The sequence below is a fragment of the Bubalus kerabau genome, chromosome 1 (assembly GCF_029407905.1).
Source record: "Bubalus kerabau isolate K-KA32 ecotype Philippines breed swamp buffalo chromosome 1, PCC_UOA_SB_1v2, whole genome shotgun sequence".
Taxonomy (NCBI): Eukaryota; Metazoa; Chordata; class Mammalia; order Artiodactyla; family Bovidae; genus Bubalus; species Bubalus kerabau.
The window spans coordinates 176363866-176381958 of record NC_073624.1 but is presented as its reverse complement, the minus strand read 5'-3'; the positions used below and the strand labels follow the sequence as shown (position 1 = coordinate 176381958).

General features: G+C 44.1%; 2 protein-coding genes across 2 annotated transcripts in view; both read left to right on the top strand.

Moving 5' to 3' along the window:
- The window catches only part of FAM32A (family with sequence similarity 32 member A), a 271335-nt gene that overhangs the window by 101144 nt on the left and 152098 nt on the right, over nucleotides 1-18093 (top strand). The window lies entirely within an intron of this gene.
- On the top strand, nucleotides 14217-15179 carry LOC129659786 (olfactory receptor 2Z1-like). Its single transcript, XM_055591411.1, has one exon. The coding sequence runs from the start codon at nucleotides 14217-14219 to the stop codon at nucleotides 15177-15179; it is 963 nt and encodes a 320-aa protein (XP_055447386.1).

The window sequence follows — 18093 nt, the reverse complement described above, 5'->3', positions numbered from 1 at the left end:
GATTGACTGTCAAGAGCCAGTTAACTTGGTTAGAGCATGCTGCTGCTACTGCTTCTAAGTCCCTTCAGTTGTGTCCGACTCTGTGCGACCCCATAGATGGCAGCCCACCAGGCTCTGCCGTCCCTGGGATTCTCCAGGCAAGAACACTGGAGTGGGTTGCCATTTCCATCTCTAATGCATGAAAGTGAAAAGTGAAAGTGAAGTTGCTCAGTCATGTCCGACCCTCAGCGACCCCATGGACTGCAGCCTTCCAGGCTCCTCCTCATCCATGGGATTTTCCAGGCAAGAGTACTGGAGTGGGGCATGGTTGGTACCAAAATCCACAAGTTCAATCTCGTGTTCAATATCTTTGGTCTCCTCAGCAAGGAGGTTGCCAACTGTTTGGAGAAGGAAATGGCAAACCACTTCAGTATTCTTGCCTTGAGAACCTCATGAACAGTATTCACATTATATTTCACAATAAAATGTTAAAAATGTTGTGATAAGGGATACAAAAATACTTGCAAAGTTAAACTGCTATATAATTGCTTAGCGTTAGATAGATAGATAAATATACTTTGGTACATATACTATTATGTTAAGGGGTTTTATAACCCTTTTTTGCTTTTTGTGATGAAACTTTTTTTTAATGAATTTTTCAATTTGGATGACCTACTTGAGATCCATACATCATCAAAATGGCATTTTCTAAGTACCTACTTTTGAAGTCAGCATAATAATAATACCATCTTATTTTTGAACAATATTGCTGGCTCCTATGCAACTACCTATTCAGATTCTTTTTCTATTTAATATTTTCTAAAATATAATTCCATGGACTGCAGCACCCCAGGCTTCCCTGTCCATCACCAGCTCCCGGAGCCTGCTCAAACTCATGTCCATCAAGTCGGTGATGCCATCCAACCATCTCATCCTCTGTCATCCCCTTCTCCTCCTGCCTTCAATCTTTCCCAGCATCAGGGTCTTTTCCAATAAGTCAGTTTTTCACATCAGGTGGCCAAAGTATTGGAGTTTCAGCTTTAGCATCAATCCTTCCAATGAATATTCAGGACCAATTTCCTTTAGGATTAACTGGTTTGATCTCCTTGCAGTCCAAGGGACTCTCAAGAGTCTTCTCCAACACCACAGTTTAAACGCATCAATTCTTCAGCACTTAGCTTTCTTTATAGTCCAACTCTCACAGCCATACAGGAGTACTGGGGAAAAAATGACTACTGCATTCGCAGGGGTATTTTGTATTATTCACTCCTTTTTATTTTCTTTATGTTCTGGTGTTTTGACACCTATTGCTGATCCCGGAGAGACTAGCCAATTCCTGGACACAGCAAACAACTTACCCAAAAGCATGCTTCTCATATGTAAACCAACTATAACCCCAATGGCCTCTTTTGTCTAGTTCCTATACCTCAAGCCACTCTCCACCTGCCAAGCCAGGTACCAGACAACTAGGGAAAGCCCTTATGCTCCAGAGCCCGCCAAAATTATTCAAGTTAGCCACTGCTAAGCCTGTTCCTTCTCACAGAGACCACATTAGAAACCCTTACTCATGTGTTCTTCTCCCTCCCTCTATCTCCTGACTGACGCTGCTGCTTGCCCATGTGGCTCTGTGTGGCATACCATGTCTCCTGTTTCTGGGGAAGCATGAATAAAACCTTCCTCTATGGCACTAATTCCCGTGTCTGTGTGTCTTGCCATAACTGACTAAAACAAGTGCAATTTCCAGTTTTAAAATAAGTATGTCATGGCGATGGGATGTACAGCATGGTGACGGTAGGTAATTAGTATTGTATTACATATTTTAATATTTCCCTTGTGGCTCAGCTGGTAAAGAATCCGGATTGCCTGCAATGCGGGAGACCTGGGTTTGATCCCTGGGTTAGGAAGATCCCCTGGAGAAGGGAAAGGCTACCCACTCCAGTATTTGGCCCTGGAGAATTCCATGGACTGTAGAGTCCATGGGGTCACAAACAGTCAGACACGACTGAGCGACTTTCACTTTCACATATTTTAAAGTTGCTAAGAGAATGAATCTTGAAGTCCTCATCACAGGAAAGAAACTGTTTTTGTAGCTATCTACTGTGAAGGATGTCAACTAGATTTATGCGGTGATCATATTGCAATGTATACAAATGTCAAATTGTTACATTGTATGACTTCAACCAATATAACCCTTATAGGTCAATTATACCTCAATAAAATAATAAACAAGTCTTAAGTTCAGTTCAGTTGCTCAGTCGTGCCCAACTCTTTGCAACCCCATGAATCACAGCACACCAGGCCTCCCTGTCCATCACCAACTCCCAGAGTTCACTCAGACTCATGTCTATCAAGTCAGTGATGCCATCCAGCCATCTCATCCTCTGTTGTCCCCTTCTCCTCCTGCCCCCAATCCCTCCCAGCATCAGAGTCTTTTCCAATGAGTCAACTCTTCGCATGAGGTGGCCAAAGTACTGGAGTTTCAGCTTTAGCACCATTCCTTCCAAAGAAATCCCAGGGCTGATCTCCTTTAGAATGGACTGGTTGGATCTCCTTGCAGTCCAAGGGACTCTCAAGAGTCTTCTCCAACAGCGCAGTTCAAAAGCATCAATTCTTCGGCATTCAGCTTTCTTCACAGTCCAACTCTCACATGCATACATGACCACTGGAAAAACCATAGCCTTGACTAGACGGACCTTTGTTGGCAAGTCTTAGGTATCCTTAAAACATATTTACATCAAATTCAATCATACACCCTGTTCTTCCTAATTCTTTATCAAGCTCACTCTAATCTGCTCTTCCTGATTCTTTATCAGTCCCTCCTTTGCTTCCCCCTGACAATACATCTAGTACATATGTTGGTCACATGGTTCAAAATTCCTCAGTAAGTTTAGATTAAATTCAGTTTCCCACAAAGTTATGTTGTCTGATGCTGGATCTCTCCCTGATAGATTAAAGGAGAAAACCTTCCCCTGGTGGCTCAAACAGTAAAGAATCTGCCTGCCTGGCAGGAAACACAGGTTCAGTCCCTGGGTCTGAAAAATCCCCTGGAGAAGGAAATGGCAAGCCACTCCAGTATTCTTGCCTGGAAAATTCCATGGACAGAGGAGTTTGGTGGGCTACAGTCCATGGGATCTCAAAGAGCCAGACATGACTGAGCAATTAACTTTGACTTTTTCCACTCTCATTCTCCACCGCTATTCCCTGCTGGACTCTAGGGGGAATCTAGATGGAAGCATGATTTACACTGAGGATTTAAAATACCTTACAGCAAATTCCCTGGCAGTCCAGTAGTTAGGACTCTGCACTCTGACTGCTGAAGTTGTTGTTGTTTAGTCGCTAAGTCGTGTCCGACTCTTGCGGACCCCATGGATTGTAGTCTGCCAGGCTCCTCTGTCCATGGGATTCTCCAGGCAAGAATTCTGGAGTGGATTGCCATTTCCTTCTCCAGGGGACCTTTCCCACCCAAGGATCAAACCCATGTCTCCTGCATTGAAGGCAGATTCTTTTACTGCTGAGCCACCAGGGAAGGGTCCAGGTTCAATCCATGGTCAGGAAACTAACATCCCAGAAGCCACGTGGTGTGGGCTAAAATAAGTAAATAAATGATAAAATAGCTTACAAACCTAGCTGAGGCTTCTACAGAGAGAAATGTTGCGAGTGAGAATTAATGGACGCAAAGAAGCAGAGCCCCTCTTCTCCTGTGATCAGAGCAAGTGCATAACACCAAGGTCCAGCCAGTGAAATAGGATTAAAGGTCTCACTTGCCCAGCTCCCTGTCTTGTCTGCTTCCCACAGTCTGAGGGGAGGTTTGGACCCTAGGACGCTGAGCTTCTGTGGAGCCCTCTCGTCCCATACGTGCCTTCAGACCAGGCTGCAGCTCACTCTGCTCTAAGCTGCTCCTGACTAAGCAGAATTTCCTCCCCAAATCCTTGAAAGAAAACCTCTCCCTTAAAACCTGCTACATCTCTCCTTCTTCCTTGCCTCAGCATAGGAATCAAACCTCTAGACAACTTACCATTCAAAGAGAATGGCAGGGGAGAAAACACAGGAAGCTGGTGCTAAAGGGTATAAGCCACGTGCGTGCATGCTAAGTTGCTTCAACCATGTCCGGCTCTTTGCAGCCCTATGGATGTAGCCCACCAGTCTGCTCTGTCCATGGGATTCTCCAGGCTAGAATACTGGAGTGGGTAGCCATGCCCTCCTCCAGGGGATCTTCCCAACCCAGGAATCGAACCCAAGTCTCTTAAGTCTCCTGCATTGGCAGGCAGGTTCTTCACCACTAGCGCCACCTGGGGAGGCCATGAGCCACAGGCCTCTTGGAACAAGGTTGTGGGCCTACACCTACCACCTGAACCACTCCCCTGCACGTATGTCTCATCCAGATACTGGTCAGCTTAGCACCCAATGGGCATCCTTCCAGGTGTGAAAGTGAAAGTCACTCAGTTGCAACCCCATGGATGCAAAGGCTCCTCTGTCCATGGGATTCTCCAGGCAAGAATACTGGAGTGGGTTGCTGTTTCCTTCTCCATTAACTTTCTCTATGGTCTTTTTTTTTTTTTTCTCTTTCCTTTTCTTTTTTTAATGTGGACCATCTGGGGCAATTGCTTTCAGCATGAAGAACTCCCTTCAGTGTTGCTTGTAAGATGTCTCTCCTAGCAATAAATTCACCCAGTGTTTAATCTTGAAATGTCTCTCACTTTCATTTTTGAAAGATAGCTTCACTGAAAATATGACTCTTCTGTGTTTCATCCCCTGATCTGGCAGTTTCTTCACTGAGACACAGGCTTTTGGAACCTTGAAAATTGAAGAGTGAAAGTGTTAGTCACTCAGTCATGTCTGACTCTTTGTGACCCCATGGACTATAGCCCACCAAGCTCCACTGTCCATGGGATTGTCCAGGCAAGAATACTGGAGTGGGTTGCCATGCCCTCGTTTCAGGGGATCTTCCCAATCCAGGGACTGAACTCGTTTCCTGCATTGCAGGCAGCTTCTTTACCATCGGAGCCACCAGGGAAGTTTATGGAACCATAAAAACAGACAATTACTAAGGACCTACTCCTCCTAAGATTCTCAGAGGAGCAACAGGATGCAAAGTTTCTCTTTGAGCCGAATTTGATCTTCATGGCGGAGTACCTACTAATATCATGTCTGACCTCCTCCTCCATACCCTAAGGGCTTCATCTTCTCTAATTCCTCCTTTAGTTGACACCTTTTTACCACCACCATGGTCCTCAAAGTACCAGACAACATCAAGAAAGAAGCAAAGCAGTCATGTTTGCAAGTTGCCTCACCTAGATATCCCTTGCCATGGTTTTAGCTGGGATGAACAATTGACTGTGTTCACCCAACGATGAATCCTTGACTATGATTTGTGTGTAGCCACTGTTCTTGCCTGCCTTTATGACTTTATGAAGTCACAGCCAGTTCTGTGTCTTGGCTTATTACTCTTGTGTACTTATGCTTCGTCATCTGATATTGGCTTAGATATCATTGCCTGAACACTAAGACCCTTCCTTTTTCTTCAGTGACCTTGTCACAGTCCTCAGGGATTCTAACACCATCAGTCTTTACTTATTTCTCTAGTGTCTGTGAATTCTCTGAGCACCCTCAGAGACCATAGATTAGAGAAGGGAATTACTCTAGTATAAGAAAGTGGGGCTATTTTCTGGCTATTTCTCCAACATCACAATTTTATTGCTTCTTTCAGAAGATTCTTTGAAGGTCAGAAATGTTATTTATATGTATACACACAAGTGAGTCCATGCTAAAAAAAAAAAAAAAAAGATTCTCACACCCCTTCTCTCACAAGAGGACAAGTAGGGCTTCCCTGCCATCTCATTGTTAAAGAATCCACTTGCCAAAGCCGGCACACAGGTTTGATCCCCGATCCAGGAAGACACCACATGCCGTAGAACAACTAAGCCCACATGCCACAACTATTGAGCCTGTGCTCTGGAGCCCGGGAGCCACAGCTACGGAAGCCTGAGCACCCTAGAGCCTGTGCTCCACAGCAAGAGAAGCCACCGCAATGAGAATCCTGTACCCCCAACTAGGGAGTAGTCCCCACTCACTGCAACTAGAGAAAAGCCTGCACAGCAGCAAAGACCCAGCACAGTCAAAAACAAATAAATAAAATTATTTTTGTAAAAAGGACCAGCAAAGACTTTTGAGTTCGAATTTAGATTCTCTGCAAAGTTCAATTATCTGTCACAGTGCTTCCCACATTCCTGGAACTGAGAGATAAAAAACATGTCTCCTGGGGTCATTCCAGTCTCGAGGGCTCTGGCTCCCACAGCTGATAATTTTCTCTCTGGAAAAAATAATGGAGATAAAATGAAGCTTTCTGATGCAACACTGTTTTCCAGAGCCTCTATCCTCAGACAATTATATCAGTCTCCCCATAGACCAAGGTCAGACTCATTAACCGAAGGTGCTGGATTCCAAGGAGGTCTTATCAAGGCATCCCAGGATAAGAATTGAAGTATGCATAGAGGCTGTGAGGCAGTCTCTTCGACCCAGGCAAACAGAGGTGAGAATCTGGAATCCCACTGTTTGTAGGGCTTTCTGGGATCTGGGCATGATTAGAGGGGAGATACTGGTGGGAAGAAAGATACCCAGGAACTATGGCTTTATTTGATTTTTATGATCACACCAAGTTTGAGTATAAGCAAGCACTTGGCAAGAGAGATCATGTATGCCTCTTAATTTTCCCTATCTTGCAGAGGGGCATCTATTTATTTTATCTCAGTCAGCTGGCACAGCCATGAGCCTGAGTAAGCCAGACTGTCTGGTGGGGAGGTCATTTGTTTTACTGTGTGTGTGTGTGTGTGTGTGTGTGTGTGTGCGCGCGCGCACGCGCGCGCACGTGCGTGCACACACGTGCATGTTCAGTCATGTCTGACTCTTTGCGACCCCATGGACTGTAGCCCGCCAAGCTCCTCTGTCTATGGGATTTTCCAGGCAAGAATACTGGAGTGGGTTGCTGTGCCCTCCTCCAGGGGATCTTCCGGACCCAGGGATCAAATCTGCATCTTCTGCATTGGCAGGCAAATTCTTTATCACTGTGCCACCTGGGAAGCCTCTGTTTTACTGCGCATACTTGAATTTCCATGATAGCTGCTGAACTGGGCAGACTTGGAGCTCTTGACCATGGCTGAGAGATCAGACTTTGAAAGAACCTTGGGCACAGCCCAGAGACACTTTCAGCAACCCTTTCAGGGACAATCTAAAACCCTAACACCCTAGAGCTGTTTTCAGAGATCAAATCAGATTAGCTTGAAGAACCAGGGCAGAAGGAACCAAACCTCAGTTCAACTGGCAGAGTTGAAAGAACACATATTAGAATTGGTCAGAATGTGTTCTGCTCCCAGCTCTGCCGGTCAGTCTCTTTGTCACCTTAGACATCTCATCACAGTAAGCTTTTCCCTTGAAGATTTTATTGAGTCAGCAAATGCTTATGGAGTATTTGCTATGCACCTGGTGCTGTGTTTGGGGGTGAGGGTCTAATAGATCAAAAGATGAGAAAAATACTTGTGAACTTGGCTTTCAGGTAACTCATTATTTGATTACCAATCTATCAAAGGGAAGGAAAGGCAGGACTGCAATGTAACTTTAATGAGCCAGAGGCATGTTTTTCTTTTTTTTTTTTTCCTGCCCCTTCATCAATAAAATTTTTTTTAATTTTTATTTTATAGATTATTGTTGGTATAAAGACACTTGTATGTGTGTTAGTCACTCAGTCGTGTCCTCTCCGACACTTTGCAATCCCATGGGCTGTAGCCCACCAGACTCCTCTGTTGAATAATCATCTTTTTTCTTCTAAGTTTAAAAGAAATCAAAATATTTTCATGGATTCTGGGCCTTCTGTGTTTGATGCAGAAAGGATTTGTTCATGCTCCATCATAGATGGGAGATGCTGTGAAGGTTTTATTCACAATAAGCAGTCAGTTAATCTCAATTCCCCTTCTCTCGTCTCTCATTTTCAGCAAAGGGCATCAGATCTGAAATGGAAGCAGCAGTGAGGAAAATGTGAAAAGGAAGGGTTTTAAAAATCAACTCAAAAAACTAGTTGGAAGGATTCTTCATCCTTAAATATGAGGGCACTAATTTAGAACGAGATTTAAAAAAAAAAAAAAAGAAGAAGAAGAAGAACAAGGAGATAACTCACCCAAAGCCTAGACTTGTCTCTGTCTAGCCCTTCCTACAGAGAAGGCAATGGCACCACACTCCAGTACTCTTGCCTGGAAAATCCCATGGATGGAGGAGCCTGGTGGGCTGCAGTCCATGGGGTCGCTAAGAGTCGGACACAACTGAGCGACTTCACTTTCACTTTTCACTTTCATGCATTGGAGAAGGAAATGGCAACCCACTCCAGTGTTCTTGCCTGGAGAATCCAAGGGGCTGGGGGAGCCTGGTGGGCTGCCGTCTATGGGGTCACACAGAGTCGGACACAACTGAAGTGACTTAGGAGCAGCAGCAGCAGCCCTTCCCACCTGACTGACTAACATGAAATGAAATGCCTGTTTCCTAAATTGTTCTGAAAGAAAAAAATGTGTCCAAAGCTCAAAGCAAACTATGATGTGTGTGTGGCTGTGGCTGCGTGTTTGCTCACTCATGTCTAACTCTTTGTGACCCCACGGACTGTAGCCCACCGGGCTCCTCTGTCCATGGAATTCTCCAGGCAAGAATACTAGAGTGGGTTGCCATTTCCTCCTCCAGATGATCTTTCCAACCCAGGGATCAAACCCAAGTCTCCTGCGTCTCCTGCATTGGCAGGAAGATTCTTTATCACTAGCACCAGTTGGGAAACCATGACATAGGGGATCATTATCCTGTTGGAGAAGCTGCTTACAGAAGATTCCAAAAGTCAGTAGTGGGAGAATGTGATGCTCAGTAAATGCATATTTAGCTGAGGAACCATCTGGAAATACTGGACAGGAAGGTGAGATCAGGGAAACACCATGAGTGTGTGAGGCAAGGAAAGAGGCTTTCATCAGGGAAGAGGTTGTAGAGATACCATACGACCTTCAGAGGTAGAGGATTCAAAGCACCAGGGCCAGTAGTATTTAGTTCACATCATCTTTCAGACCAATCAACACTTCTTGGCAGTAAACTAGAGTCAGTCTGCATGGTTTCTTCTTAATACAGAGACTGGAGGGCTGTTAACCCATCAGCTGAAAGGACCATCAGACCAGAGCCAGGTGAGTGACAAGGGCAACATCAGGGCAAGAGCATCCAAGAGGACTGTTGACTCATGGCTGGTGAGGCGGCTTCTGCCCCTGGCCAGGCAGTAGGACAGTCATCAGACAGAGGAAGTAAGCATAACAGTACTGGGGTGTGTATACATGCTCAGTTGCTCAGTCGTGTCCGACTCTTTGCAACCCCATGGACTGTAATCCACCAGGCTCCTCTGTCCATAGGATTTCCCAGGCTAGAATACTGGAGTGCATTGACATTCCCTTCTCAAGGGGATCTTCCCAACCTAGGGATTGAACCCAGATCTCCTGCACTGCAGGCAGATTCTTTACCGCCTGAGCCACCAGGGAAGCCCATTGGGGCAGGAAAGTCATAGGCTTACTTAAGGAAGCAAGACCTGAGCAATTCATTACCTTTTGTTGGAAAGAAAGATATGAAGAGAAAAGCAGGAACTCCAAAGTTACACCTATTGTTTACAAATGATTGTACTACTTTTTTGCGGGGTGATCTTGGGTTGGTGCGTGAATTTCCTGTGGCTGCTGTAACAAACAGCAGAAATGTATTCTCTGTAAATGAGGTGATGTAAAACAACAGAAATGTATTCTCTTACAGTTCTGTAGGCCAGATGTCTGAAATCAAGGTGTTGACAGGATTGATTTCTTCTGGAGTCTCTGAGGGAGAATCTGTTCCATGCTTTTCTCCTAGATTCGGGAGGCTCTAGCAATTATTGTTTGCTTGCATGTAGCTGTTCACTTCAACATCTGCCTCCATCTTCACATGGCCATCTTCTTTTTGTCTCTGTGTATCCTCTCCTCTTCTCGTAAGTAAACTATTCATCGGATTTCAAGCAAACCTTAAATCCGGGATGACCTCCTCAAGATTACTCTTATTCTTCTCCTTGTCCTTCTCCTTCTAATTTTTGGCTGTGTTAGGGCTTTTCTCTAGTTGCGGAGAGCAGGGGCTACTCTCTGGTTGCAGGCATAAGCTTCTCATTGTGGTGGCTTCTCTTGTGAGAGATCACAAGCTGCAGGGCCTGTGGGCTTCAGTAGTTGCAGTTCCAGGCTCTAGAGCACAGGCTCAGTAGCTGGGGCACACAGGCTTAGTTGCTCCTTGGCATGTGGGATCTTCCCGGATCAGGGATTGAACTCATGTCTCCTGCATTGGCAGGCAGGTTCTTTACCACTGCGCCACCAAGGAAGCCCCTCAAGATTCTTAATAATTACACCTGTGAAGACTGTAGTTCCAAATACAGATGCGTTCTGAGGGTTCAGGTGCACATGAAGTTGTGGGCAGCACTATTCCACCCAGTTTATACTTTTTTACTGCACTACTGTGAATCTCTGCTCCCCTGCCCATACCAGGCGGATAATAACAACACCAACTGGTAAGGATCGAGTGAAAAAAAATATGCTAATAACATACTTAAAATTATTCAGCTCAAAATGTCAGTAGTGCCAATGGGGATAAATCTTTCAGCTGAAATCCATCAGCGTTTCTCTAAGCTTAGCCTGATGGCCAGTACCTAATGAATGCTTAGTAGGAATCAAATCCCTGGGGAGCAAGGAGATTATGGCATGCAAAGAGAAGAACCAAATGTAAAATCCACTTGAAAATCCTTGGACAAGATCCAGAGGTACTATATGGCTATGAGTTGGCCCCAAAGGGTAATAGTCAGAGAACAAATCCTTCTCTATACAGACTACCCCAAGAAGTTCTCCATTCCATTTTGGGGTAGATTTCATCCTTAAAGAATTCTGCATTATATAGAACCATAATTGGCCTGTCTGATTTTCACCCATATATTTAGGTTTTCTCTTGCCTTCTTATAACAGCTAATCTGTGAGTGTGTGGCTGTGCCAGTCTTAGCTGCCACACACAAGATCTATTTTATTTGTTTTAGTTGCGGCATGTAGAATCTTAGTTTCAGCCTGAGAGATCTAGTTCCCTGATCAGGGATCGAACCCAGGCTCCCTGCATTGGGAGCCAGGAACCTTAACCACTGGGCCACCGGGGAGGTCCCATAACTCCTAGATTTTGAAAGCAGTTCTCACACGTCCAGAGAGGCCTCCCTCAATCACTTCATCCAAAGGTGTTTTCTCTAGCAATTTCCTGTAAGATCACTCTGTTTATTTTTCCTTACATTTATTTCCAGTAAAATGGGATCAACACATTTTAAAGCAATTTTCCTCTAATTAAAAATAAATTTTTAAAAATATTCCCTGGGAATCCTGTGGTTGAGGCTCCACACTCCCACTCCAGAAACCCTGGGTTGCATCCCTGATCAGGGAAGTAGATCCTGTATACCACAATTGAAAGATTCCGCATGCCACAGTGAAGTTCAAAGATCCTGCATCCCACAACCAAAACCCATCACTACCAAATAAATAAATATTTCTTTTTTTGTTTGTTTTTTTGTTATTTTTTTATTTTATTTTTTAACTTTACAATATTGTATTGGTTTTGCCATATATCAACATGAATCCACCACAGGTATACACGTGTTCCCCATCCTGAACCCTCCTCCCTCCCCGTACCATCCCTCTGAACAAATATCTCAAGTTTTTTTTAAATATGTATATATATATGGTTTACTTGTTTCCTCATTCCTTATCTCTCCCATGAAAACATAACCTTGTTCATCTTTTTTACCCCCGTGTTGCTTGTGCCTCCCTCAATGACTGCCCCTTAAGGACAGCTGAATTAATTTTTTATTAAATGAATGAATGAATACATGGGAACAGGATAATAAGTAGTCTTAATGGGTTGAAAATCAAGTTGGGCAGTAATTTAAGGAAGTCTTAGGGCTTCCCTGGTGATCCAGTGGTTTAGAATCTGCCTGCCAATGCAAGGGACACAGGTTCCATCCCTGATCCAGGAAGATCCCACATGCCCCAGAGCAACTAAGTCCGTGCTACTGAAGCCCACGCCCCCTAGAGCCCTTGCTCTGCAACAAGAGAAGCCACCACAGCGGGAAGCCCATGCACCCCAACTAGAAAGTAGCCCTGCTCGCTGCAACTAGAGAAGGTCCCCATGCAGCAATGAAGACTCGGCACCATCAAAAATAAATAAATAAAATTTTTTAAAAAAGAAAGTCTTAAATGCCAACTTAAGTGTGGCATCGATCTAGGCAAAACTAAGAGACAGAGATGGAGAAAAGGAAGCAGGGACTTCCCTGGTGGTCCAGTGGTTATGAATCCACCTTCCAAAGCAAGGGACATGGATTCAATCCCTGGTAGGGGAACTAAGATCCTACATGCCATGGGGCAGCTAAGCCCGAGGGCTACAACTTGTGAGCCATAGCTCTCCGGACTGCATGCCACAACTAGAGAAGCACAGGTGCATGCAATAGCAAAGACACAGCATAGTCAAAGAGAGAGGGAAGGGAGCAGTTAGGTAAAGGGAAAACTCTAGACCAGATTTCATAATTAGAAGAAATCAAGTCAGAGAAGATGAAAGATATTTAAGGTGAAGTGAAGTGAAAGTCACTCAGTCATGTCTGACTCTTTGCAACCCTGTGGACTATAGAGTCCATGGAATTCTCCAGGCAAGAATGCTGGAGTGGGTAGCCTTTCCCTTAACCCAGGTCTCCCACATTGCAGGTGGATTCTTTACCAGCGGAGCCACAAGGGAAGCCCAATAATACTTAAGTGGGTAGCCTATCCCTTCTCCAGTGGATCTTTCTGACCCAGGAATCAAACTGGGGTCTTCTACATTTCAGGCAGATTATTTACCAGCTGAGCTATCAGGGAAATCCTGATATTTAAGGTAAGTGTTGTCAATGATTTGGGCACTAGAGGGTCTTGAGTAGACAGCCACCCAACACTGACTCCTCCTGATCTCTAAGTAGCCTGCTGCCTTTGGATATCTGGGGAAGCAGACCTCTATGGGCTCTCAGATCAGATCAGATCAGATCAGTCGCTCAGTCGTGTCTGACTCTTTGCGACCCCATGAATCGCAGCACGCCAGGCCTCCCTGTCCATCACCAACTCCCGGAGTTCACTCAGACTCAGGTCCATCGAGTCAGTGATGCCATCCAGCCATCTCATCCTCTGTCGTCCCCTTCTCCTCCTGCCCCCAATCACAGGATGGCTTCTCTATACTTTGGTATACACTTCTTTGTACTTCCTCATTACTGATGGTGATGGTTGCCATCACCACTGTGACAGAAGTCCTCAGTGTTGATGATGATGTGTGTGAGCAGTATTCTGGGACAATATGAGTTCCTGAGCAGTGATGATGAAGGCAAGAAGGTCGAGGATAAGTATACTTAGGTGGGGGCGATCCCTCCTGATCCTTCAATCATCTCCCTGGTCCACTGCATTCATTTGGCAGGGTTTTGTTGAGTGCCTAGTACACACACTGTGCATAACGTTCTCCACGCTTACCCTTTGAATTCAAGCCTCAGAAAGATGACTGATACTGTGGACAACTTGTCACCCACAACCATAGACCACTGGGTTCCAAACTTTGTCGTTCATTCATTCCCTTACAGTGTAGACTTCTTGGGTTAATATCCTAAATGCCATCCCACACTGACTCTTCCCAGACTTTGGCCCCTTTGTTCTCTCATCCAAGAATTTGGCAATGAGCCTTTCCTCACTGCTTTTGGACACAGCTTCATTATCTTCTATCATCTTTGGCAAGGTCTCCCTACTTCATATGCTAGTCCGTGCAGAATCCCATCTCTGCTTTGACACCAGGGCATTTGGGATGGAGTGTGTTCCAATATTCCACTGCTGCTGTCTTTCACTCTCCAGCATGGATACAGAGGGGTTAACTGCAAGTCTTGGTGGGTGGTGCTCTCCTGGAAGGTGAAGGCAAGACTTTTACACAGAAATAGTAAAATTGGGGCTTTATTTTGCTGTTCCCCATCTCCCATAATGAATCAATCATGGTGGGGTTTTTTTCCTACTTGAGACTAAATGTGCCCATCAGTCCTTCTTAAGAGACTCCAGGCAGTCATTATTAAACAATTGCCGTTGTCATATAAGATGAAATTTTCCCCACTGAGACTCCTTGCAAATACCCTGTTCTTCCTACAGATGAGCAATGCCTCTCAGAGGGTGAGGGATACAAATCAATCAGTGACCTCGGACTTCACTCTCATGGGCCTTTTCAACCACTCAGGGCCACATCTGGCCCTGTTCTCCCTGGTGGCTGCCATATTCACAATGGGCCTTCTGGGCAATGCAATCCTGATCTTCCTGATCCACACAGATGCCAGGCTCCACACGCCCATGTACTTTCTTCTCAGCCAGCTCTCCTTGTTGGATGTTGGCTTTCCACTGGTCACCATTCCCAAGATGGCAGCTGACTTCCTGAAGGAAGAAGGCACCATCTCCCTTGGAGGTTGTGCAGCTCAGATGTTCTTCTTGATGCTTATAGGTGTCTCTGAGGGCGTCTTGCTATCCCTCATGTCTTATGACCGCTACATTGCCGTGTGCCACCCCTTGCATTATCCTGTGCACATGAGACGTCAAGTCTGCCTGCTTTGGGTGGGCACCTCCTGGTTTTCAGGTGTACTTGTAGCCTCCATCCAGACCTCCATCACTCTGCACTTCCCCTACTGTGCCTCACGCGCTGTGGACCACTTCTGTGAGCTGCCTGCCCTACTCAAGCTCTCCTGTGCAGACACCTCTGCCTATGACTTGGCGCTGTCCGTCTCTGGGGTGCTGATCTTGGTGCTGCCTCTGTCACTCATCGCCACCTCCTACAGCCATGTGTTGGGTGCTGTTCTTCACATGCACTCAGCTGAGGCCCGACACAAGGCCTTCACCACCTGCTCCTCGCACATCACTGTGGTGGGGCTCTTCTATGGGGCAGCAGTGTTCATGTACATGGTACCAAGCACCTACCACACCCCACAGCAAGACAACGTGGTCTCCCTCTTCTACAGTCTCATCACTCCCACACTCAACCCCCTAATCTATAGCCTGAGGAATCGAGAAGTTCAAATGGCTTTGGTCAGGATCCTTTTCAGAACTGGCTTCAGATCAAAGAGATGACCTCCTGGGGGATGCCCAGTTGTCCCAGGGACCCTGCCTTACAGTTGAGACCCATCTTTGGTTTGCAGTCCATGTGTTTCAAGATATATTCTGACCAGCTCCCTTTCTCCTCCAAGATTTGCTTTTTCTCTTATGGATTTAATGATCCCAATTATTTAAACAAGAGGAGGGGTTTGTTTGTTTGTCTTAAATCAAAGAAAAATTTTACTACAAAATTTTCAACCCAAGAACAGAGATGGACCACAGGATCACAGCTTGTAAATGTTTTGGCCACCTATTAGTATCCCGCATTATCCCATTCTTATAAATTTACGTACAGTGAGCAATAGAGCAAATCCAACTCTAGAAATCCAAGCCCCAAAAAAATGGAATTGAGGGGCTGGTGCTCTGACAATAATGTTCTGGCCATAGTCATCCTTGAGCTGATCACTCCGAGGTCATAAGTGAAGTTAAAGTCAGAGGCATGACTGGGAGCCCTTATAATGGTCTTACTGCATGAAGGACTGACCGGATAAGTAGGGTGGAGTGGGAATGTTTTATGCAGTATTACAAACCAGAAAGATGAAGCCAGAGTCTTTGCTACTGCCCTTCCCTTTAATTCCTACCCCTGCTCCTCCCAGACCCGTTAAAGCTTCCCTGAAGTTATAAGAAAAGACTTTAAGCCATGTTCAGTGGGCAAATTGATTTCAGATCTGGTTTAGTTTCCTCTTCTACCTTTGTCTACACCATTAGCCTTGTCAGAAGCACTGGATCACTTATCTCTTCCTTCTTCTTCTTCTTCTTCTTCCTTCTCACACACAATCAAGATTTCTAGAAGATGAATCAGTCTATCATAAAGTGCATGCATTTTTAGTTTTAATAAAACTTGCCAGATTGTTCTGCAGAGACTGTCACCCATGAATAAGTGTTCATTTCCCCAACTACATCAGCAACATTTTGAATAACTTCAAATTTCTGCCAATTTCATGAAAGAAAATTACATTTCTTGATTGTTTTACTTTCAATGTCCCTGATTTCTAGTGAGGATGATATCTTTTCATAAGTTTTTTGGCCATTCACATTTCCTTGACTATGGATTTCCTGTTTATATCAACTCTCTAAAGAGCTGTTCTTACTGATTTGTAGAAGTTCTTTACATTTTTATATGTTATATATTAAGCAAAAATACTCTTCAAAGTGCCTTTGAATTTAACCTTTATGGGCTTTTTCATATGAAGTTTTTTTTTTTAATGGAGTCAAAATCATAAATATTTTTACTTATTTTTATGTCTTACTTTAAAAATTCTCTTCTCCAATATATTATAAGAATATTGTCCTTAACTGTACTATGATTATTTTAGGATATATTTTGGGGGTATAATGTGAGGCATAATTTTTCCCACGTGGCCTTCTGATTTCCCTGTAATCTGCCGTAAGTCTCTGCTTATATTTTTCATTTGGTCATGCTGTATCCTAACAGAATTGCTCTTTGATATTCCAGCTTGCCAGTTCTCTCTTATGCTTGGCTTGCTATCGCTGCCATCAATCCACTGTAGAATTTTCATTTTAATTACCTATTGTTGGTTTTTTTATCAAGAGTAACTATTCTTGGTTCATGGATATGACCTTGTCCTTTATCACTGTGAAGCTATAAAATGTACTTGTTTTAAAATCATTTTCAGATTGTCTATTATCACTACCTCTTGAATGTGAATTTTTCCCTATGTTGGATTTGTAATCACTCATGGAATTGCTTCTTACATGTTTTGTAATTCTGGGTTGGTCACTCATTTAGGGGGTTGGGAATTCTCATAGATTCATCCAGCACTCTGATGATCTCTTTGCAAAATGGCTTGTGGAAATGACTTCCCATCTTGGAGGCACCATGGCTTTGCCCCAGCTTTGTAATGACACAATAAGCAGCCCTTACTTATTACTGTGAATCCCTATCCTGCAATTCTTTCTTTCAAGGGTGACTCTATTTCCTCTATCATTGCCACTTCCTTGTTTACATAAAAGTTTGTAACCATTAGAGAAACTTTTGAACATGGATTTCAATGTTTAGTAATGGAGTCCTAAAGTTTTTATAAGTTCCACAATACAATAACAAAAAGCTAGATGAACTAAAAAGTCATCATTTATTTAAAACTTTTCAAAAGTGATGGATGCCAAGAAGTTTCAATAAAGTAAACTTCAAGAGGGATAATCTTTTCATAGGTGAGCGAAGATTAGCAGCCTCTTTCATACTGGGAGGAGTTTCGTGGAGAGATTCTGCTGAGACAGGAGAAAATTTGCCAATGTTTAAAGATAACATGTGTGCTGTCATGATCATTACTATTGATTGGAATCTTGGATAACCTCAAATACAGAAATAAGTCCTTCAGTCTGGCAATTTTCTCCCAAGAAAATTTTGCTGAGTAAAGAGTAGGGAGACTGGAGCTGAAAGCAGACACAAAACTCACAGTGGAGATGAATCCAAAAGCAATCTGAAATCATTTCAACATTTTAACCCAATCCCCTGCCACCCCAAATCTTCCTAAGAGCAAAGGGATCATCTGCTTAGCAGTAGGGGGAAAGATTGGAGTCAGGATGAAAGGCGCAGAGATATCTCACAGCCTTATTTTAAAACACAGGTAAAATGTTCAAAGAGACAACCTAAGTGTCCAACAACAAAAGGATGAAGTAATGTGGCAGAAAGCAAAGAGGAACTAAAGAGCCTCTTAATGAAAGTGAAAGAGGAGAGTGAAAAAGCTGGCTTAAAACTCAACATTCAAAAAACTAAGATCATGGAATCTGGTCCCATCATTTCACAGCAAAGAGAAGAGGAGACAACGACAGGCTTTATTTTCCTGGGCTTCAAAATCACTGCAGATGATGACTGCCATGAAATTAAAAGACTCCTGCTCCTTGGAAGAAAAGCTCTGACAAACCTAGA

Bases quoted from the DNA above. Each gene is read 5' to 3' on its own strand.
- LOC129659786 (XM_055591411.1), top strand. From the start codon at position 14,217: ATGAGCAATGCCTCTCAGAGGGTGAGGGATACAAATCAATCAGTGACC.